Consider the following 24,558-nt stretch of genomic DNA (forward strand, 5'->3'; position numbering starts at 1 on the left):
TCAACCAAAAGTCCAAGTAAAAAAAATTTAAAAAAAGAGGAAAGCAGACGCTTACAATTAAGTATTGTTTTTGACGACAACCCAATTTTCTGTCTCCCTAAAAAAAGCTTTTTTGTAAAATATTTTGCCATACCTGTTCAATATCCATGCATGCTGTCACCAACACTCTAGAATGTGATCTCCTGTTTCACATGGCATCTCTTTGTTTTTCCCCAGGCTCTCCCATTCAACCAGACTCTTACAGGAATTTAAAGCATTGTTCTTAACTGAAAAGTTAGCTCAGGATAAAAATGTTTTTTCCTCAATTTGTTCAGTTTGCGCATTTGCCAGCCCTTTGCATTTTCCCAGTTTTAGTCAATTTATCCCTTGCTAAAAGGCCCTTATAACATCAACAGAGCAGAAAAAAATTAGTATTTTTTAAATACTTTTTAAAAAAATGTACATACTGTACTTAAACAGAAATTGAAATTTTGATAAACCTATTAAATTCAAGATGGTAGTGAAGTCTTTAAACTACTAGTTCCTTGTTTGTGCACACTTCCTTTCCATTTTCACATTTCTAATCTATTCTAATAGCAGTTTCTCATCTAAACAATAATACTGTAGACTTCAGCTCTTGTCTTTGTTTCTAAATAATGTCAACATCAGTTAATCTAGCAACCCAGAAATCTACCCTACAAAGTACACATTTTAATAAACAAGGAAAACAGAATCTCGATAAAAGCAGGTGGTTCTGCTATCTGCAAAACACAACTCTTAATATTACATTGGTTCTCTGATTTAAACTAAGATGCAGTTATTACCTACCTAATATGGTGCAGATGAAGCTTCATGGTCTCGTTAAGTTATTTGTTTCATAAGTTATCCTGTTTACAACTGCATTGTTTCTAACTTTTGGGTATTGATATGCGTTTAATAGAAATTCAGACAATTCTAGAACTAGTTCCTTGCAGTATACTGGCTCAAAGGTGTAGAATTTTAGGGCTGACCATTGCAAATGCACGTTTACAGTCTCTGTGGATCCCAAATGTTTTTGTAGATGATGGCACTTAGATTTGTTTAAGGATTTTATGAATCTTTAGAGATTTGTAAGTATCAGGGAGAACAGTAAATTTCCCACTCAAATTTCATAGCTCTTTGTTAATGCTAATTGTTCTTACAGGTTTAAATTCCATAAATATCTTGGGATTCAGAGCCTTGTCAGTATTCTAATTCCAAGAACATGGTGAAACCACAGTATTGTAGAATATTGATACTATTTGTGTTCATGCTAACCTTCCTCATATAATTTGATGCACAATAGGTTCTAATAATATCTTCCGTGGGTTAGTTTTACACTCCATGTCTAGAGTGGATTTACATGTATTACTATGTTTGTATTTGTGGATAAGAGACAGGTGTGGGGTTTTTTTTTTGTTTTTTTTGTTTTTTTGTCATCAGAATTTCTTCATATTTAACTGATGGAAGGATAGGGGAGAGAGATCTTGATGCCAGTTCAGTTAGCATAATTTTTAACTGACACTTGTAAAAGCTGTTAAGTGGGCAGCTATTATGTTTTGAGGAACACATTATAACAGCAGTGTATGATTGTCTAGTTTTATTGTTTGGGGGCAACTTGGGCTCTATTATATATTTATAAATATATGAAAATATAATATAGGAATGTTTTTTCCTAAACCTGATGTAGGTAATTGCCAATTATGATTTATTGCTCTCTTGTACTGATGCATTGCGAAATGAAATGTGCTGAAAGTGCTTGTAAGTTTCACTTTGTAGGTAAGTAAAAAACATGGATAAAATAAATTCAGTGGAAGACTGGTCAAGAGGAAGAGGTTATGCTATGGAGACTGTACCAGTATAGCTATGCCAGCCTATATATGTTTGACAGGAAGCACTCTCTTCTAGACATAGCTGCGTCCACAATGAAGGTTTTGTTGTCAGAACTGTCAGTTGATGTGGTTTTTTCACACCTCTGACTGATGTAACTATGGTAATATAACTTTTCAATGTAGACCAAACCTTCATTCCTATCTTTCGCTCCACTGATTCTAGTGATAGTACTAGTCTGCCTGTTTCACTTATATTAAGTGGTATAGGTGGCAACTTTTTTGTAAGAAAATCTTTAGGAATCTCTTGCTCTTTGTTATGGGGAGCAAGAGAACAATCGAGGTGGGGGGGAAGAACAACAAAAGAGAAATAGACTTGACAGGTACACTTTCCTATCCCTGTTATGCAGTTTCCCATTGGTTGGGGAGAAGGAAATGGCAAAAAGCAGCCCGAGGAGGGAAGTAGACCTGGGCATAGGAGAAGTGGGTAACAAGGAATTGGAACAAGAGGTATAGGCTGTAATTACCTGAATGGAACCACCGCTAAAATGTGTATGCCTGGTTCCATATTAAGAGTGGTGTTTAATGCACTTAGTTACAGACAAAAAGTATATTAGCCTTTGGGCTGGTCTACGCTGGGGGGCAGAGGAGAGTCGATGTAAGATTAGCGTAGCTGAAGTCGACATATCTTATTTTGACTTACTTCCCGTCCTCACAGCGCAGGATTGATGGCTGCAGCTCTTTCGTTGACTCCGCTTCCGCCTCTCGCCTTGGTGGAGTTCCAGAGTCGACGGGGAGTGCAGCAGGGATTGATTTATCGCATCTCATCTAGACGCAATAAATCAATCCCAATCGCTCTCTACCCGCTGATCCGGCGGGCAGTGTGGACGTACCCCCAAAGTTGCAAAGTGAAGCCTTTGAAAGTTAGTAAATGCCAATTCATTGACTTTCCATGCAACTATAATTCTATGCCATGTGTTTATCTTGTGCACTGAATGAGGCAGAAATCCTGGGGGAGGAGTCATATCTGATCTTGTAATTAAAGGATATTATACATATGTATAAATGGACAACATTTCAAAGGTGTAGCTGAGACATGTGATTTCAAAATAACAGGGAAAAACATTCACTGTAGCTTGCAGTTAACTGTATACTTTACCAATGGTGCTGCAGGTCCCTCTTTAAAATTTCCACTGAAATCAAGAGGTTACACTGTGTAAAGTTGCTGCATAAAAAAATTCATCTGAAAAAGTAGCTATCTTGAATTTATTACACAGACCTACTTATCCTGCTCACGTTGGACTGAAAGCTATTGTTCATTCCTTTCCAGGTGAAACTGCTAGCAATATATATTTTTTTCCCTTTTAATAGGGACTCAGGAGGCAGAGGTTCATTTTCCTATCTCTGGAGACAAGCTTCCAAGACCATAAGAACTGACTTAAATATCCATGTGTTACGTAACAGCAATGTTAACTTGTACAAAAGAGGTAGAGTTCTTCTTTCAGTAACCCTATTTATATTCCACTGAGGGTTACACATGCACACCGTGTGCCTGGAGTTGGAGAACCTGAAAGTAGTATCCATTGGTCTATATGTGTGCCCTGACTTGCGTTGTGCTTGTGTCCAAGGCAATAAAGGGCGGGGTGGACCGACCACGTTTCCAGTTCTTTCTCACTGCCATTTGGTCCAGGTCAGAATGGTCAGTATCCTCATCTCTGAACTTCGAAAAGATCACAGCTGTGATTTAATAACCAGTTTTATCTACAGTTTATTAGTTTATCTTGCCTAGTTTTAGTAGTCAGTAGTTTTTAATGATTAGTTTTAGAATAGAATTGGAAGTTGTTCACCTGACACACACACACACCCTCCCCCAGTCTCTTAGGCAGTCAGCAGACTGTACCCAACATCCTGGGCTTCAAAATCTGTACCTCCTCACCACAATCCTTCTGTGTCAGTGATGACCATCAACGTTACCTCTAGTGCCTGGGAGAAGCTCACATTGCGCTAGATGCAGCAATTGCCAGTCCTTCTCCAGCAGAAGCTGGAAGGCTGAGCTCTCATGGCTGAGCTCCAAATTTTTCAGACTGAGGCTCGGGAACCCTCTTGAACATCAGCCTGATTCAGTGAGGCATGCACCTCCCATTACAACGTCTGACTCTGGTGCCAGCAGAGCTGATCGCACACTGGGGCCTGCTTGGAACTTTCAGAAGCACTCCCATAAGCATGGGGCTACATCTTCCTCTAAATCCAAGAGAATGGATGCTCCCTCCATTTGCTCGGCCCAAGGGGATGGATCTCTCCCAAATCCTGCAGTCATGAGAAGAAGACTCGGAATCCTTGGGATCCAGTGGTCCTAGGCACTGAACTGCCAGTATTGCAATCACTGGCACCCCACAAGACATGAGAAGTCTATACCAGGAGAAGTCCTCAGTGCTTGTGCCAATGCCCAGGAATAAGAGTACCCCTCATGTTGGGAAGATCCAGATCCAAGTCTGAACCCCAAGAGGTCTTATCCTTACCAGAACCAGAGTGCCCTCAATGGGGGCCCCTCCACTTTCAGGGAGATAGTATCCCCTCCATGGGATGTGCCTCGGTTAGACTTCCTTGCCTTTCTCGCAGGTACTATACTCTGTTCCATCAACTCCAACAGTACCACCGCCAGAGCCCACTTTCTCCCCTTCTGATGAATTTGAATTGGGAAAAGAGCTGTCCCATCCATATCACACCTGTGCAACATCATGGAGGCATGCACACCCCTGGGAACAGTTGCCTCATCATCCTCAGAGCCACTGGCACCCCATGCCAGGGGGACCTCTACCACCTCTGGTGGATTCAGCTTACTGTCATACTGGGGACCCTGGGTGCTCAGTGTCCTCCCTCAGAACATGTCTAATCCACAAGAGAATCACTGCCTGCTTCCCTATTAAGCAGGATCATGGACCTGTAAGTGGAAGAAGAATCTTACACCCCGGTCCCAGCAGTTCTGATGGAACTGGAAAGGTTGTCATCGTCATCCTCTTCTGTTGCAGTGACTACATAATCTTACCCCAGCCCCAGAATGATTTTCATCTAGTCCAGGAGCTTTCAAGGAGAGAACGGGAGAACTCCATATCTCACTGGAGGAGATTCAGGACTTGCAGCATAAGCTCCTGGATATCCTACATACCTCTGCACCAGCAAGAATAGTCTCCCAATTAACAATAACATATAAGAACTAGCCAGAGCTGAATGGCATACTCCCTCCACATGTTCTGCCAGTCCCAAAGGGGTGGAGAAACGTTACTACATGCCGACCAAGGGATCTGAGTACCTCTTCTTCTACCCAGCTCCGAACTTGCTTGTGGTCCAGGCTGCTGCAGAGAGTACCAAGCAAAAACATTCTCGGACAAGGAAGAGAAGTGTCTTCATCTTGTCAGACAGTCTTCTCTTCTTCTGCCAGTTTGCAATTCAGGATAGCCAATTATCAAGCTCTATTGGCTGAATATGACTTTCTGAATTATGCTAAGTTTGAAGAATCCACTGATGCCTTACCACAAGATCCAGGGCCGCTTCCAGGCCCTCATTGTTGAAGGGATACTCATAGCCAGAACTGCCCCTCCCGTCTGCAGTAGATGTTGCTGATACCTCCTCCATGGTCATGGCCACAACTATCATGATGTATATGGAGTTGTGGCTTCATGCTTCTGGTTTCCTTAGGGAGGTCCAGAACCCCATCAAAGACTTCCTTTTTGAATCCCATCTTTTCAATCAAAAGGCTGAGTTCTTACACTGAGAGACTCTAGGGCTACCCACCGCTCATTGGGGCATGAGTGTGTGTGCCGGAAACAGAAGTTACACCACCTATCATTGGCCCAAGGTACTGGTTGACTCAATTCTATCACCAGAGATCTTACGAGCCTCTATGGAAATGCCTGAAAACATCCCAAAATCCAAATATCTCGCTTCCCTGGCCTTCCATCACTGTCTTCCCTTTTGCAGGCCCAGCCTCAAGCCAAGAGGTATTTTTGATGTGAGCTGAAGAGCCAACAACCACAGAATCTAACACCTCATGACCCCTCCGTTCCCTTTGGGTGTCACGTAGTACTCTTTTACCATTCTCGGCGTGCAATAACAATGCACAAATCAGTGCTGAATGTCCTTTGCCATGGCTATATGATTGAGTTTGTTATGCTTCTTCCTTCAAAAGTTCCATCCCCATCCCTCTTCAGGAATCACTCTCATGACAGTATTCTCTTCCAAGATGTGAACTCCTAATTGCATCAGGGAGCAATAGAGCAGAAACAGAGTTCTATCCAACTTGCTTCCTGATTTCTTAGAAAAAAGGAGGTTGGAGACCAATCCTCGACCTCCATCAGTAGTCACTTCATCTGCAAACTCAAGTTTCACGTGGTCACATTGGCAGAAATCATTCCCTCCATAGAAAAAGGCATGTGGTTCACAGCTCTCAATATGAAGGACAATTACTTCCATGCTAACATCCATCCTGCCCGCAAACATTTTTTCAGATTCATGGTGGGCTCCTGCCATTTCCAATACAGTACTTCCTTTTGGAATAGCTATTGCTCCCAGAGTCTTTACCAAAGTATTTTCCATAGTGAGAACTCACATCTGGTGTTCTGATCTTGTTTTTTCCATACTTTGACAACTGGCTCCTGGAGGTTGACATGAGGACTTCCTGGTGGGATCTGGCTGCTATGTTACTCAATCCTTCGCTGGGAATCAATGACGACATCAAGAAATTGCTCCTCAGCCCCCACAGTCACTAGATTTCATAGGGGCTGTCATAAACTTTATCACATCATGGGAATACCTGCCCATAGACACATGTCAGGTAATGAACACCATTTCTCAATCATGAATGATCCACATGTACCGGTCAAGATGTGCCTGTCTCTTATGGGCCACATGGTTTCCTGCACCTACATGACCCCTTTCCCGAGACTTCATCTTCACTGCCTCCATACATGGCTCCATTCTGTGTACTTGCAAAGCTGTCATTCTCTGGACCTCAGGCTGAAAGTTCCGGCCAAGATACTATCATCCCTACTACTGTGGACAGACCGCTATTAGGTATGTCTGGGGTCCCTTTCTTCCCTCCTCTCCAGCAAAATTATCACTAACACATCTCTAATAGGCGGAGGAGTCCATATGGATGATGGCTTAGCACAAGACACCTGGACTCTTGGGCAGGGCCGTCCTTAGGCATAGGCAGAATAGGCAGCCACGTAGGGCCTCATTCTCCTTGGGGGCACCATGCTGCAGGCAGCCCAGACAATGTAGAAGCAGAGCTGCTGTGTTCTAGAGAAAGCCGAATGCAGCACAGTCTGATGAATGGGATTGGCTGCTGGGGTCTCTGGGAAGGGGAGGGGTTAGGGATTGGGAAAGGAGCTCACCTCCCCTCCGCCCCATGGAGCACCCCCTCCTTTCTCCCTCCTCCCCAGGAGCATCCATCTTACTCTCCTCCCTCCCCTCCGTCAGGGCTGGGTTGGGTGAGGTGCTGGGGGAGGAGAGGAGGCTGGCTGCGTGCTGAGGAATGAAAGTGAAAGTAACTCACTTCCTCTGCAGGCAGCCAGAATTGGAATGTCACACAGGGCTTGGCTGGGGTTAGCCAGATATGTGAAAAATCAGGATAGGGGATTGGGGTAGGGTGAGCAGATATCCCTATTTTATAGGGACAGTCCCAATTTTGGGGTCTTTTCTTTTATATAGGCTCCTTTTACCCCCCCCCCCACCCTCACCCATCCCTTTCCTGATTTTACACACTTTCTGTCTGGTCACTCTAGGTGGGGTAATTGGTGCCTATATAAGACACAGCCCCAAATATCGGGGCTGGCCCTATAAAATCAGGACATCTGGATCTGGCCACCCTAGCTGGGGAGCGCCTCTCCCCCGGGCTGGCAGCTGCCAACGATCCATCTCATCCGGGGGGAGCTGCACAGGGCAGGATGAGCTGCTGTGGCTCCATGGGTGCCCCATCCCTGAGATCAGCTGCTGTGCTAACTTCACCGTGGTCTGTTGGGCTGACGGCGGTGCCCATTGGCGTGTGATTGGACCTGAGGGTTTGCTGCTGCTGTTGCCACTCTGCACCCCAAGAGGTGGATTTTGGGGTCCTGCAGTTTTCCACCTATCTCCTCCTCTACTGCAGCTGTTGGACCAGCAGGCTGGGGGGTGAGCCAAGCATGAAAGCAGTACTGTGTTGCCATTTAGATTGTCATTTAACAACTTTGTTTGCCAAAAATTCTTGCTAACAATCCTGAATCCAATTTCAATATTTTTTTTTAAATCAATATCTTAGCCAAAAACAGAAAATTAAGTTGTTGACAATTATTAGTGACAGGTTTGGTTTGAGGCAGGGAGTGGGCCAGTTTTCATCAGAGAAACAAAAAATGTTGACTGACTTTCCTATAGCCTGTTACTCCTGATAAGAGCCATCCAACAACTGTAATATGCTCATCTCCTTACTAGTGTATAAAGCAGGGGTCGGCAACCTACGGCACGTGTCAAAAGTGGCAGGTGAGCTGATTTTTGATGGTATGCAGCAGCAGGCTGAGCGGCTCAGCCCATCACTGCTCTGGGGTTCCGGCTGCTGCCCTATTGCCAGCTGGAATACCAGCCATCGGCCCCACTTAGCACCTACTGCTGGCCTGGGGACCCCAAGGAACCCCAGGCTGGCAGTGGGCTGAGCAGGCCAGTTGAACCACTCAACCTGCTGTCAGCCTGGGGTTCCATTCACTCAGCCGGCAGTGGGCTGAGCGGGCTGGTGGCGGGCTGAGCAGGGCCGGTGGGAGGTTGAGTGGCTCAGTCTGCTACCAGTCTGGGGTGCCAGCAGCACTCAGCCTACTGCTACTCCGGGGTTCCGGCTGCCGGCCCCTTGCCAGTCAGGAGCTCAGCCGCCAGCCCCACTCTTCCTCCTGCCAGCCTGGGTGAGCAGAATCCCAGGTTGGTAGCGGGCTGAGGGGGGGTTGGCAGCCAGGATCCTGGCTGGCAGGAGTTGGTGGTCAGAACCCCAGACCAGCAGCGGGCTGAGCAGGGCCTGGGATCCTTGTCTAGGGTTCCAGCCACCAGCCCACTGCCGGTTTGGGGTTTCATTTACTCAGCTGGCAGTGGCCTGAGCAGGACCGGTGGCCAAGACCTCAGATAATAACAATAGTTTATTTATATAATATAGACATAGAGAGAAACCTTCTACAAACATTAAAATGTATTACTGGCACGAGAAACCTTAAATTACAGTGAACTTGGCACATCGCTTCTGAAAGGTTGCCGACCCCTGGTATAGAGTGACCATATGTTGTACTAAGATTCTCCTGCCTTTTTTTTCCCCTGTGAGTCAGTATAACTTTTGCCAGCCCAGAAGTTGGCAGCCAATGTTTTACGTTTTCAGTGTTTTCTCCAACTTTCATAAAGTAAATACATAGTTAATATGAGTTTAAAAGGCCAGGAACACTTCTTTATGAAGAATCTGTACAGCAGATCATGCCCATAGACGATCCAGAAAAGAAATTTGAGGTTGAATTTTTTAATGTTGTGATGGATAAATCAGTATCTGCTGTTGATGAAAGGTTTAATACCTTGCAAGTACGCCATGAACAGTTTGGATTTTTGTATGACATAACTAAATTCAACGAAATAGGAAAACAAGAGCAACTAATGACAAAGTGCAAGAATCTAGAGAGCCTCCTGAAGCACGGTGATAGTTTTGATTTAAAAGGACTTGAACTGTACGAAGAATTGAGTACACTGTCATCAATGTTGCCACATGCAAAATCCGTGATGGACATTGTACAGTTTATTCATACCCGCAAACTTGTTGACATATATCCTAATGTGTACATTGCCACTCGTATTCTACTGATAATTCCTGTAACAGTAGCATCAGGAGAATGGAGTTTCTCAAAACTAAAGCTCATTTAAAAACTATCTCCGCTCTCCAATGAGTCAGGAATGCTTGACTGGTCTTGCTATTCTTGCGATCGAACAAGACACGACTTTGTCTTTGTCATACGATGACATTATTACTGATTTTGCAGCCAAAAAAGCCAGAAAGATTTTTTTAATTAAAAACAAATCTTTGTTTCAATACCTCTTCATATAAATTTCCAATAAAATTTTGATGAATTAAAAAAAATATTTTTTGCATCATTCTGTCATATCAGAATTTTTTCTATAGTGCTGCTTCTTTAGTGCTAGTCCATCAACATTACAGTGTGCTTAATTAAGTTAAACTGGTTTTAATAATGTGAATGTGGCAAGTTTTCCAATACTATAAGCTTATGTTTGTGTTGCTAAGAGCAGATCAGGCACAGGGGCACCAGTTTAATAATCTCGCCTAGGGCACCATAAATCCTAAGGCCGGCCCTGCTCTTGGGACTCCAGAATGCATATCAACATCTTGGAACTTTGAGCAGTGCGAAGGATGTATGAATCCTTTCTCCCACTCCTATATCAACAAACAAAATCCCCCCACTCTCTGCACAGAAGTGGTCACGCTCCAGAACTGATGCATCAAATTACACTACCTGCAGCTTACCTTCTGGGAACACAGAAGGTGCTTGTATACTCACTCAGCAGGCACTTCGTGAGTGGCCATGAATGGGAGCTTCAAAATACGGTGCTATGCAACATCTTTGAACAATGGGGGACCCCAACCATGGACCTATTCGTTTCTCAGACCAATAGCAAATGCACCAAATACTGCTCCAGAGGAGGAGGCATCCGTGGTCACTCCCAGTTCATGCTCTCCTCTTGCGTTCAGACCAAATCAACTACACATTTTCTCTGTCGTTCCTACCATGTTTTGTTCATGCTTTATCCTATTTACTGCTGTTCTCTGGACTCAAAATTCTTTAAGTGTTGAGAGTTCCAGAATCTCTGTAGGAATGACAATTTCAGAGAAACAAAATTACAGGTAAATAAACCCTTTTCCCCCCTCTGCCGAGTTCCATTCTCCCATTGTGCCTTGTTCCAGCTAACTTCTTCCTTTTAATAGGTAACTTACAGCCTCAAAAGAAGGACTTTTTTTTTTTTTTTTTTTAATGTGGGAAGGCAATACAGATGCTACTTTAAAAAAAAAAAATCATAGCATGTCTTGCATCCACAGTTTCGTTTCTTATGGTCTCCCTTCAGATCAACAGTTATTTGCTTTCAATTTTCACTTAATGTTTCCTTCCTTCCTTCCTGACCTTGGCACAAAAAGCGGGAATGTGCTAATAAAGTTTGCGGATGACACAAAGCTTGGAGGTATTGCTAACACAGAGAAGGGACCGGGATATCATACAGGAAGATCTGGATGACCTTGTAAACTGGAGTAATAGTGATAGGATGAAATTTAATAGTGAAAAGTGCAAGGTCATGCCTTTAGGGATTAATAATACGAATTTTAGTTATAAATTGGGGACACATCAGTTGGAAGCAACAGAGGAGGAGAAGGACCTTGGAGTATTGGTTGATCACAGGATGACTGAGCCGCCAATGTGATATGGCCATTAAAAAAGCTAATGCAGTTTTAGGATGCATCAGGCGAGGTATTTCCAGCAAAGATAAGGAGTTGTTAGTACCGTTCTATAAGGCACTGGTGAGACCTCCTCTGGAATACTGTGTGCAGTTCTGGTTTCCCGTGTTTGAGAAGGATGAATTCAAACTGGAACAGGTTCAGAGACGGGCTACTAGGATGATCCGAGGAATGGAAAACCTGTCTTATGAAAGGAGACTGAAAGAGCTTGGCTTGTTTAGCCTAACCAAAAGAAGGTTGAGGGGGGATATACTTGCTCTTTATAAATATATCAGAGGGATTAATATTAGGGAGGGAGAGGAATTATTTAAGCTTAGTACCAATGTAGACACAAGAAAAAATGGGTATAAACTGGACACTAGGAAGTTTAGACTTGAAATTAGATGAAGGTTTCTAACCATTAGAGGAGTGAAGTTCTGGAACAGCCTTCCAAGGGGAGTAGTGGGGGCAAAAGACATATCTGGCTTTAAGACTAAGCTTGATAAGTTTATGGGAGGGATGGTATGATGGGATAGCTTAATTTTGGCAATTGATCTTTGATATCAGCAGATAAGTATGCCCAGTGGTCTGTGATGGGATGTTGGATGGGATGGGATTTGAGTTACTGCAGAGAATTCTTTCCTGAGTGCTGGCTGGTGAGTCTTGCCCACATGCTCAGGGTTTAGCTGATCGCCATATTTGGGGTCGGGAAGGAATTTTCCTCCGGGGCAGATTGGCAGAGGCCGTGGAGGTTTTTCGCCTTCCTCTGCAGCGTGGGGCATGGGTCACTTGCTGGTGGATTCTCTGCAGCTTGAGATCTTCAAACCACAATTTGAAGACTTCAATAACTCAGACATAGGTTAGGGGTTTGTTATAGAAGTGGATGGGTAGGGTTCTGTGGCCTGCTTTGTGCAGGAGGTCAGACTAGATGATCATTAGGGTCAGAAGGGACCAATAAGTCTATGAGTCTATGAATAATTCTTTCAACAAGAAAGGTTTGGATAGCTTTGACGTTTATAGACTCAATCACAAAGAAGTGCTAAATATTTGCAATGCTTTCTGATTGGCTGTGGTTTATAGTTAGAACACTTTTTTTTTTTTTTTTTTTTTTTTCTGCATAGATGAGTTATTTCTCTAGTGTAGCTTTTGGGGATGCAGGGAACTGAGTGTTTAATTTTTTAACAAAATTTACACTGGAAATCTATGACAGATGGAAAAGTCCAGCTATTTCTGTAAAACTACAAAACATGAACTTTTAAAAAATATTTTGTTTCCGATATAGGAGCTGACATGTCGAGAAGAACTTCTAACTCTCCTGCTGTCGCTTCTACCATTGGTGTGGAAAATACCTGTCCAAGAAGAAAAAGCGATAAGTATGTTTTCATCATACTACACTATCAGAATCATAGCAAAAATTATGTATTGTAGTAATGTGTGTGCTTGAAACTTAAAAAAAAATTAAAAAATCCTGGACTCAAAACCATACGTAACAAGGAACTTCATCAGGCAATGAGTCTTGCATTTCAATCTGGTGACTTCCTTTTTTTGAGTTCTGTATACTTTCTACCAATAGAGGGAAGACTAAAGTATCTTACGTATAGTTGACCCCACATTCCTCTATATTTTAAGTCCTTTGTTTATCTGAGTCTTGTTACCATATGTAGATTCACCATACTTAAAAAGCAAGTCTGATAGTCTACTGCCGGGGTCAACAACCTTTCAGAAGTGCTGTGCCAGGTCTTCATTTATTCACTCCAATTTAAGGTTTCGCATGCCGGTAATACATTTTAATGTTTTTAGAAGGTCTCTCTCTACAAGTCTATATTATAAAATAAACGATTGTATTTAAAGTAAATAAGGTTTTAAAAATATTTAAGAAGCTTCATTTAAAATAAAATTAAAATGCCGATCTTATCAGTTTAGTGTGATCCTTTTCCTTGCTGAGTTTTCTAATGTGCACCACAGCACATTGGTGGCTGGAACTCCAGACCGGCAGTGGGCTGAGCCTCTCAGCCAGCCACTGGCCCCGCTCAGTCCACTGCTGGTCTGGGGTTCCGGCAGGGGTAAAAGTAACTTAAATTTCTTAAAGGTACTGTCGTATTACAACCCCCCTCTGGGGGGGAGGAGCTCGGGGCTGGGATGCGGGGGGATCAGGGCAGGGGGTGGAGATGTGGATGGTGCGGGAGTCATGGCTGGTAGCATGGGGAGGTGTAGGAGGGAAGTCCCTGGGAGATGAGGACTTGGGGCTGGACTGGGACAGTCCCGGTTGTGGCTGGGCTACCTGGATGGTGGATGGGTCCCTGCCTCATGCTGTTCCTGTTTCTGCCACGGGAGCTATGGGCCAGCTGTGTGGGGGCACTGGATCTGCAGGCAAATGGGGGGCAGTGGCAGAAGACCAGGGGAGCGGCCACTGGAGGGGGGGCACGTCAGGCTCTCTGGTGGCTGGTCCTTCCCTCAGTGAGGGACCTGGTGCTGAAGACTGAAGCGGCGGCGGTAGGGCTGCCACAGATGCGATCGCAGCCATTTATTTATTTGTTTGTTTGTTTGTTTGCTACTCTGGGCGGCAAAAACACTGGAGCTGGCTCTGCAGAAGACCCTCTGGCCTGCCACTCCCTTCCCCCCAGGGGCCGCAGGGACAGCACGTGCCTGCAGTGCCCTGGTGTCCAGCCACAGTGGCAAGAGAGGGGGCAGCAAGACAGGCTGGGATGCGGACACCTCCACCGCACTGCCCACTGGCCCCTTTCACTTGCCTGACTGCCTGCTGCTTCGGCTGCCAGTGCCAGCCTGCAGGAGAGTTCCGGCAGCCAGTAGGCCCCCCTTCTGCCCCCCCAACTGGGAGTGCGCTGCACCCCAGCATCGGCCAGCTCTGGGTTCCGGCTGGGTTTTGGTTCCGGCTGCTGGCCCCTTGCCAGCTGGGGTCTCAGCTGCCGGCCTGCTTAGCCCACTGCCAGCCTGCAGTTCCATTCACTCAGGCTGGCGGCGGGCTGAGTGGGGCTGGCAGCTGGGACTTTGGCGTGCCATTAAAAAATCAGCACGTGTGCTGAAGGTTGCCGACCCCTGGTCTACTATATGTGTAACTTACTGCCCATCTTGGGCAGTTAAGCCCAATTGAATTTTCAGGTTGACTGACTCAAAAACAAATCTGCTTGTGGACATGTGACAAATTAGTGGCTTTGTCAGGATTAGTTTAAAACAATGTATCACTTAAAAATTAATGTCTCAAACTTGTCCATGTACAGTGTATAAAATATTTGTCATTTCCCAGCTGAATCCCTAGCTAGCATTACTAGTGTGGTAAACTTCAAGAAACATTTCTCTCATTAGGAGCTACTGGGCTGCGTTTCTGTAATTTTTTCTTTCTCTTTTGTGATAAGCTTTCATTTTTCCCAGTTGGTCATTACCCTCTATGCATGAAGGGTTTTTTTTTGTCAATTGGTTATAAGGGTCTTTCTCAAGCACCAGAATTGTGCCTTTTTATAAAGAGGGTGAGAATCAGCGAGAACTACTTACCTGGTTTTAAACAATAGTGCAGCTGCACTGGTGCTATGAATGGTTTAAACTCTATCATAGACCCACGGACAGGCTATTTTTTGCTATCCTTTTATCTCATCCCCAGAGCTCCTAAGTAGGGGGTAAAAATCTCTGCAACTGGTCTACACGTGTTATACCATTGGTAGCACCAGTGCAGCTGCATCATTGCTGAAAAATGCGTATGTAAGTTCCTTACGTAGAGACATCCTATATGTCTGTTTTAGCTATTGGATATAATTTGAGTCCAGGCATACAGACTACTAAAAATGCCTATTTCACCCCTTAATAATGATTCTCAAATCCTACTTAAACCCCCAGCAGTCTTAAATTTCATATCCATGGTACAAGCAGAAAGCAAATAGGCTGTCATTGGATGTTCTCCAGTTTTTGTTAGCAATATACATTATATGCTTGGATGTCACTTTTGGCCTCACTATTGGGGGCATTCAGCGCATTAAGGGTGGCAGATATTTCCCCCTTCCTCCCTCCTTCCCCCCCCAAAAAAACCAAACAAACCCTTTTGGCACATATTGGTAAAACTACTGGAATTAGGATCCTTGAAAGTCAACTTTAACAGATGTAATATGTTGTGGGGGGTGGTTTTTTTATTTTTTGAATTTTTTTTTAGGAATTATTTGTGTAGGGGTGAAAGAAGTTTAAGTTAAGATGCTTAGTTCACAAGTTCTGCATTGTTGTAAATACAGTTTAGTTTTTCCATTACCAAGCATTTTTTGGAATCTTTTTGTTGAAGAGAACAGAGTACTATATTCTCTTAACAGGGTTGGGAGTCAAGTAACACTGAATTGTTACATCAGCTCAGCCTCTGATTTGCTGTGTTGCATTGGGTGAATTTCTTTCTTGTGTGTGCCTGATCCCTGTTTGTTTGAGGATAAGGCTTATAATACTTCCCTTGGGTGTTGTGGGATTAGACAACTTTTGTACAATGCTGTGACCAGGTACAGTGGCGTATATTAAGTGCTTATTCTTTTATTAGGTTTTTATATGAACAAATTACTTTCTTGTAAAAGCAATCATATTCAACTTGTTAGCGCAATAAAAGATAAGAGCTTCAAATAGTTCCTTGTCAGAGATTTAATATTTTGGTGTACTGTTCTGATATAGCCAGAGTTAAGCATGTCAGTGTGCTTCTTTAAAGTAGGGGATTTTTTTTAACAGGTAAGAGGGGTTTCTAAACCACACTTTGCTAAATACAATTTTTTTTCTGTCTCAAACTTAGTCTATGTTGATCTAGGCAAGGGAAATGAAGTGGTGCTGCTGTTCAAGAAAAAAATATAGAAATGTCAAAGTCCAGATTTTGATTATTAGTGTTTAAAGAATGAATAAAAGCAAAGCATGTCCTGTGGGAAACCTTCAGAGACACTAACCGTGTGTGTGTGTGTGTGTGTGTGTGTGTGTGTGTGTGTGTGTGTGTGTGTGTGTGAGAGAGAGAGAGAGGTTCAAGTTATAAAGTGCTACAATTGTATTTAATACAAGTTAAAAATCATGTTACTTTGAAGTGTAATATACACACACACACTGATTTTTTTCTTTCTTTCAACAGATTTTAATCTACCCTTCACAGTTGACGTATGCCTGACCAAAGAGACAAATTCAAATTCTTTGAGATCTGCACATGAAAAACAAAATTTAGAAGGAATAGTTCATCCATCCTTTCAGACTCCTGTAAAATTAAATTCTTCATTTCGAAAAATTAGGCGTCAGCGCAAAATCACCCATCGGTATTCTGTGAGGGATGCAAGAAAATCTCAGTTATCCACTTCGGATTCAGAAGGCAATTCAGACAACAAGACTACCATAATGATTAAACACAGGCGGTCTCAAATCCTACAGCCTTTTGTAACACACCTACCTAGGGATGACTACCATGCAGAAGTAGTACGAAGTTTTAATCCCAATCCCATGAGTCTAGAAAATTCCAGACAGATCATTCCAACACAAGAGTCAAAATCTGAGGTTTTAAATGAGTCAGCTGCAGCAGCAGTTGTCAGCAGCATGGACAATTCTCCATTTGATTTGTGCCATGTCTTGTTGTCATTGTTAGAAAAAGTATGTAAATTTGATATTACCTTGAATCACAATTCTGCACTTGCAGCCACTGTAGTGCCCTCCTTAACAGAATTCTTATCAGGATTTGGAGACTGTTGCAATGTGAGTGGTGATGCAGAAAGTGAAGTGGTTTCTGCAGGCTGGACGGAAGAACCTGTGGCTCTGGTTCAAAGGATGCTCTTTAGAACAGTGCTGCACCTTTTGTCCATAGATATTACCAATGCTGAAACTATGCCTGACAACTTGAGAAAAAATCTAACAGACTTACTCAGAGCAGCTTTAAAAATTAGAACTTGTTTGGAAAAGCAGTCTGATCCTTTTGTTCCAAGACACAAGAAAACACTACAGGAGGTTCAAGATAACTTTGTGTTCTCCAAGTATCGCCACAGAGTCCTTCTTTTACCTGAGCTTCTGGAAGGGGTTTTGCAGATTCTGATCTGTTGTCTTCAGAGTGCAGCTTCCAATCCATTTTATTTTAGTCAAGCTGTGGATCTCGTTCATGAATTTATACAACACCAGGGATTTAAACTATTGGAAATGACAGTGCTTCAAATGGAATGGCTGGTCTCAAAGGATGAGGAAATAACTACTGAAGCCTCAGAACATCTAAAAGCCCTAATCAGCAGCATTATGAAAATAATCAGCACTGTCAAAAAAGTGAAATCAGAACAGCTTCATCAGTCAATGTGTACAAGAAAGAGGCATAGACGATGTGAGTATTCTCACTTCATGCATCACCACAGAGATCTCTCGGGGCTTCCAGTTTCTGCTTTTAAAAACCAGGTTTCCAGAAACCCCTTTGAGGAGGTAGTAGATGGAGAAGTTCATTATCCTGAACGCTGCTGTTGCATTGCTGTTTGTGCTCATCAATGCTTCCACTTGCTGCAGCAAGTTTCTTTGAGCAGCACCTGTGCTCAGATTCTGTCAGGTGTACATAATGTAGGAATATGCTGTTGTATGGACCCAAAGTCTGTGATTACTCCATTACTTCAAGCTTCCAAATTACCAGTGTTAAAAAACTTTCAACAGCACATATTGAGCATCCTTAACAAGTTTATATTGGATCAATTGGGAGGAGCTGAAGTTTCTCAAAAAATTATACAAGCAGCCTGCAATATTTGTACTATTGACTGTGACCAGCTTGCTGAGCTAGAAGATACCCTGCAAAGCAACTCGACTGATATTGGTCTCGCATCAAATTTTTCATGTCCCTCTTACAGGTTTCAAGGGATTTTGCCTAGTAGTGGATCTGAAGACATGTTGTTGAAGTGGGATGCTTTGGAGGCTTACCAGGACTTTGCTTTTGAAGAAGACAAACTACGCAGTGTGCAGATAGCAAGCCACATTTGTCATTTAATCCAAAAGGGCAATGTGGTGGTTCAGTGGAAGTTATACAACTATATATATAACCCAGTGCTCCAGAGAGGGGTTGAGTTAGCACATCGCTCTCAACAGCTTGGTATAACTGCAGTATGCAATCACGTATGCAGCTGTCATAGCCGATGTTTGCCCCAGGAGGTACTTCAAATTTATTTACAGACACTGCCTGCATTATTTAAATCCAGGTTTGTTAATTTTGTATTTTATTACTGGGAAAACTGTAGCTGTAAATTACAGAAGTGTTTGTACATTACATTTTAATCAGTGATTAATGAATTTGTGATTGGGTAGCAGCACATGCTTGGAAATGAAGATGATGGGGGCCATGTAAATAATTAGGATTGAGATCTTTTATTATCTGACTTTTTCCAATAGGTTCATAAACCTTAGAAGGTCTCAGATCTGGGATGATGGTATCTACACTATAAAATGTGTAAAACCTTTATACAGAATGCAATATACAAACCTATTCTGCACTTCTTATTCCTCAAGCAAAAGTTAGTTGGGGTGTTGAATAGGTTCATGTGCCATTTTTGTGAAGGAATTAGACTGCATAGAATTACATCTAACTTCTGCCATTGCAACAGTATTCATAGAATTATTAGTACATCCATAATTCTAACAAACTATATTTGAGGCTTAAAGTAGGATTGCTTATAATTCCAAAATGACAAGGAACTGCTTCCTTGTTGCTTCACTCTTTTTTTTTTTTTTTGTTTTTGTTTTTAATCTCTTAGTATAGAAAGCCTTCACTTTCTTTTTTTTTTTTAAATAGTTAAAATATAAGGGAAGATTCTAGAGATTTTTACCTTTTAAAAAAGTATGGTATGTGCTTAAAAGCACAAACAAGGATATATTCTTCCCTTCCTGCAAGGGACTGTGGTCTATGTGGCCCAATTGCAACTCTGAAAGATTGAATTCACTTGAAATTATCATGTGAAGTTAGTTTATAAAGACAGACTGCTCTGGTTGTATAATAGAACCAAACTTATCACATCTCGAGAAAATGGATAGTGACAAAATCTAGTTATTTTGGTTAGTATAGAAATGTAAAAGCCTGTTAGAAAATAAAATCTTTATGAAAATTGAAAGATTGAGGAGGGAAAAGTGAAGACTAGCGTCAGTAAGTTATCTAAGACAACCCATGTACGGCTTGGTTAAAAAATAGGCAGTGGAAATAACATAAGTATTCAAGTTAGTTAGCAGTGTGTTTTTTGGAACACATTGCTCAATTACAGTAAAGGGCATAGGTTTCATCACATGATTACTATAATCTAAAAGACAAATTATTGTGCAGGTCAAAATGAGAACAGCTGGAGTGCTGCATCCATTTTTGGGCACTGCACCTTTGTAAGGATGTACATATTTTGGAAATGGTTTAGATAAATGATATTATAAATGTCTTAAACTCTATAGCCTACTTCCACAACTAAATATTCTTGGTTCAGGGAGGGAAAGGAAGAAGGAAGCTATAGTTTTAATGTTACAGAAATATATAAATTCCTAAAAGCGTTACAGAGACTTCAGGTTAGGATTTGGATGAACTAATAACTTTTTTTTTGTGCGGGTAAATAGACACTCCTAGAAATTTAAAATAAGTAGAATTTGGGTTAACGCATGAAAGGGTGCTTTTTTTTTTTTTCTCAGTGTGTAATCAGTAATATTTTGCATACACTATGACGTTGTTTTAAAACATCAGACTCAAAAACATGCTTGTAAAATATGTCAGATAAAATAAAAAGTACATTTGTTTGTGGACCTGCATCATATTCAAACAAATATTCTTGCTAACTGTCGTTACATAATGTTCCAAAATTGTTATATTCAAAGGGAATTTGTGCTTCCCAGTGAGTAACAAAAGTAATAGGGACAATGACATATTTCAAAATTGTTCTTCATTTAACATGTTCGATAATTCTAAATGATTGTTTGTTTGTTTTTTTTAAAAAGAGCATCAGAGGCTCAGGCACAAGTGTAGCATAAAGGCAAGTGCCAAACCTTCTGGAGCAAACTTAACTGCAGAGGTTAATTAAAACACGCTTGTGGCCCCAAATAGCATGTTCTTCCAATCCACATGAAGTGAATTATAGTAGTCTTCCATTTATGCATCCTCTATTTGAGAAACAAGATTGTATGGCTTCTCTCCCACTATTGAATGGATTATCCTTTAATGAGGACTCTAGAGTAATGCAAAAGCTGTCCTCCATAGATACTTGCTAATAAGCCCCAATAGAGCAGTAAATGGAAAACTGTTGGGGTTAAGGTAAACTTTGATGCCAGTCTAACTTTATTTACAACCCTGGTATGTAATACTTGGGTATACATTTTACTGTAAAGATAACTCCCTTCTTGAATCCTAGTAAAGTGTGTTCTATTAGTGTCTCTGGAGCAAAGAATCTAAAAAGCTCTGTTTATGCCCTGCTTATATAATAGTGAAGTTTCTGTGTGCTTTCTCCCACAGGATAATACAAAATCTGTTCTTAAGTTGTAATGGAGTGAATCAAATGACAGAACTGAATTACTTAGATTCTGTAAGAAGTCACTCTCTGAAAGTATTTGAAACTCTGATATTCTGCCTTGGAGATCAGCGGAAAGACCAAGCAATGCCAGAACTAGAGGGTATGGATAATGAACAAAAGGAGTCCATTTTAGATTTAGTGACTTCCTTTCGTAGCCAGCAGATGATTTCTGATGTTCCTCAAAGCCTGAGCAAGTTTTATGCAGGCCTCAGAAAAGCTTATCCAAAGAAGAAAAAGTGTGTCAGTCAAGATGTTCATGTCAATTTGATAAATTTATTTCTCTGTGTGGCTTTTTTGTGTGTAAGTGAAGAAGAGGAGTGTGATCGGGATTCAGCTAATGATTCTGAAGATACATCAGGCTATGATAGCACAGCTAGTGAGCCTTTGAGTCACAAGCTACCATGTCTGTCACTAGAGAGCCTTACTTTACCATCCCCAGAACATATCCACAGGGCAGCAGACATTTGGTCTATGTGTCGTTGGATCTATTTGTGTAGTTCAGTTTTCCAGAGACAGTTCCATAGGCTTGGTGGTTTTGAAGTTTGTCATAGATTAATAATCATGATAATCCAGAAACTTGCCAAAAATAAAGAAAAAGAGCAAGAGAAAAAGGAGAGACCTTTAAGTGAAAATAATAAATGTTTAAATGCCAGTCCTCCTAATGAACCTGTTTTCAGAGAAGATTCGTATTACTTGACTGTGAACAAACAGTTGACACAATCAGAGCTTAATAGTCTTGATGAAAATCCTGATGCTAGTGGACAACTGGTATCTGAATGTATCTCCTGTGACCATTCTTTGAAAGTGGAACAAATTTCAGTTGCTATGGTTGAGCTTGAGGAACTAAAGAAGTCTGTAAAGCAAGAGAATGAGTGGTCACTTCAGAGTATAAGACTCTTGGAAGCTTTGCTGACTATTTGTCTACACAGCGCAAATAGTACCCAACAGAAAACGGAAGTGGAGTTGCTTCACCAGGTAAATATATCATTTACATAAAGTTCTTAAACATATATGTACAATACCGTCTTGCCAGTAACTCAGTGAAAACTTATTTTAGAAGTGGGCAAAGGGTAGTACTCATGTTCTTCTAATACAGTACCATTTTTTTGGTTGAGGTTTAGTGATGAGATTGGAAGTCAAAGGACTAGACACCAGGTCGATCTGACTGTTTTGATTTGTTTTGTGGACTTGGGCAACTTTCTTAACCTCTTTGACTCATTTTCCTAATCAGTAAAGTGGGGAATGGTGTGTGAGGAGTAATATTTGCAAAGCTTGCTGGACATGTAAAGGGGGTATGGAAGAAATAAGTGTTATTTTAAAAACTTGATTGCATTAGTTTTGTACTGTTAATTGGGAAGTAACCAGTTGCCTAAACTTCAGCAGTATGAAGATTTTGATTTACTGGCTGACAGATAGTAACAGACAGATCTTCATGCTATTTCAAGTGATTGGGATGGGGCTGAGAGTGTAAATGGCAGTGGAATTCAATCAGTTTAGATAAGAGATTGATGGTGGACAGGGGAAGCTAAAAATAAATTAGGATACAGTAATCATTGCATAAATACTGGGACTGAATGTAGTACAGATTTTTTGTTTCACTTAGCCAAATACAGAATAACATCAAGCATAATGGATGTCCTTGTTTTCTTCATGTAGAGTGTGTGTCTGGAAGATGTATTACTTGAAATGCGGGACCAGCTTGCCCAGTCAAGAGCAATTGAAACTTGCTTGGCAAAACCTCTGTTAGATTCGCTGCTTCGAGTTGCATTGGGAAATTATTCTGCTGATCTGGATCATTCTGAAGAGAAAACAGAGAAGGTATGCAACAGTATAACACTGACTAAACACAAGTAATCTGGTTTAAGGGGATTACTTGTATGTGTAAAGGTTTGCTGGATCAGGTGTGTATGTGCTACTCATAAATAAAAAAGCATACGTTGTCACATTATCAGAGGGCATGTGCGCAGGCTTGTTTATAATTTGTAATGACTTTAGGGAGTCATTCCTTTGTGGATGCATGTAAACACCATTGAAGTTAGTGGATGTCTGTTTTATTTGCTGTGTTGATCATAAATGAAAGTGCTTATGCACAAAGGGAAAACCAAGCAAGCTGTATATATCATAGTATTGATTCAGGGAGAATAGCTCTGAAACTTGTTTCAGTTCACTTTTCACTCTACAACAAGGATAAATTGCCCCCCCCTCCAAAAAAAAAAAAAAAAGAATTTTCAAGAAGTATAGGAAGCTGATTGACGTGATCCCCACGTTTTAACTGTTCATGCTGCCAGAAAGTCAAGTTGAAGAACATGGGCCCCTTGACAAAATCTTTTTTCCTGTTTGTTTTTAAGATACATTTTATGGGTTTTTTTACTCATCCTAAAAAAAGTCAACTTACATTTTTGCTTTTAGAAAATACTCTCCCGCCCTTTTGATTTTTTTTTTTTTTCAGTTTAAGTTTTGACTCATGTTTGTAGAGACAGTATTTCCCAATAGGTATTATGGATTGTGCTGTTCCCTCCACTTTCAAGAGCAGAGATAATTCTGATCTGGAAGATCCCATAGCATTTGGGTTTTTGAATGAAAATGAAACCGTTGCTTATAAGTTTCTAAATTTGTTTTGTTTTTGTTTTTTGAAATATGGATGTCAGATTCTTCATACTGAAAAGGCATCTGTTCCCCAACCTGAAGATCTTTCTGAAGAAGCTGAAGAATCACAGTGCTGTAGTTTTAAACTCTTTGCTGAAGAGGAAGGCTATGAAGCAGATAGTGAAAGTAACCCTGATGACAGTGAAAGCAAGGATGAAGGTAAATGCAAACTTTGCACGAGCATCAGGCAAAACCATCTTTAACTGTTTTATAGACTAGCTTTTACCAGGTGTTTTATGTGAAGTACTGGACTTTTTTTTTCCCAACATGCAAAAGTGGAATAGATTGCAGAGGCCATAACAGATTTTCAGTTTAGGTTGTTTTTTTTTGTAGTATGAAACAACTTCATTGCAGAAGAGAGTAACAGTTCACATCTATTTTATCTAAATGTTATGGGGAAATGTTTTATGCATTGAGTTTTGGCTTCTGTCAGATTGCTCTGAAGTACTGTTCAGTCATTCTCACTGAAGTGTGTTATTGATTGTGATCTGTTGATTGTGATCTAAAAGCAGTTTCTTCTCCAGATAGGATCATAAGTAAGTAGTGTGGTTTTTTTATAACGCCATGCTCAATTTTTTTACAGTGTTATCTTCCTTGTAAAATATTTCCTAGTCTGATCTTAATCTGTGTGTGTATACACTAATTTTTCTAATAACATACACATCCATTGTTCTTTTTGTTACAAAAATGGTTTTTCATCTTAAGCCTACAATGTAAATATTTACTTTTGTATAACAATTTGATCTAAAGTATGCATTTAATTATAATTGAGTTGAGTTGGAATTTCAATAGTCTGTCAGTGGTTCTGTGTATATTGTAAATCTGTGTAGCAGAAATATTAGACTAGGGTTGCCAGCTTACTAACTGCACAAAACCGAACACCCTAGCCTCACCCCTTCCCTGAACTCAAGGCCCCACCCCTACTCCCTACATTTCCCCCTCCCTCACTTTCGCTGGGGGTACAGGCACCTGAGTGAGGCCAGAAATAAGGGGTTCATGGTGTGGGAGGGGGCTCTGGGCTGGGGCAGGGAGTTGGGGTGCACTAGGGAGTATGGGCTCTGGTCTGGGGGTGCAGGCTCTGGAGCCAGAGATGAGGGCT

The 24,558-nt window shown here is 41.5% G+C and overlaps 1 protein-coding gene across 9 annotated transcripts in view; it reads left to right on the forward strand.

Moving 5' to 3' along the window:
- The window catches only part of LYST (lysosomal trafficking regulator), a 180,373-nt gene that overhangs the window by 44,698 nt on the left and 111,117 nt on the right, over positions 1-24,558 (forward strand). For 8 of the 9 annotated variants that reach the window (XM_050950350.1, XM_050950358.1, XM_050950357.1 and 5 more), the window contains 5 exons: positions 12,599-12,689; positions 16,409-18,479; positions 20,756-21,788; positions 22,470-22,631; positions 23,462-23,618. In XM_050950350.1, the coding sequence (XP_050806307.1) occupies positions 12,599-12,689; positions 16,409-18,479; positions 20,756-21,788; positions 22,470-22,631; positions 23,462-23,618 (3,514 nt within the window). Of the gene's footprint in view, positions 1-12,598; positions 12,690-16,408; positions 18,480-20,755; positions 21,789-22,469; positions 22,632-23,461; positions 23,619-24,558 lie in introns of those variants that run through there. The other variant, XM_050950359.1, reaches the window with a different exon arrangement.

This window comes from Gopherus flavomarginatus, chromosome 4 (genome assembly GCF_025201925.1).
Source record: "Gopherus flavomarginatus isolate rGopFla2 chromosome 4, rGopFla2.mat.asm, whole genome shotgun sequence".
NCBI classification, from domain to species: Eukaryota; Metazoa; Chordata; order Testudines; family Testudinidae; genus Gopherus; species Gopherus flavomarginatus.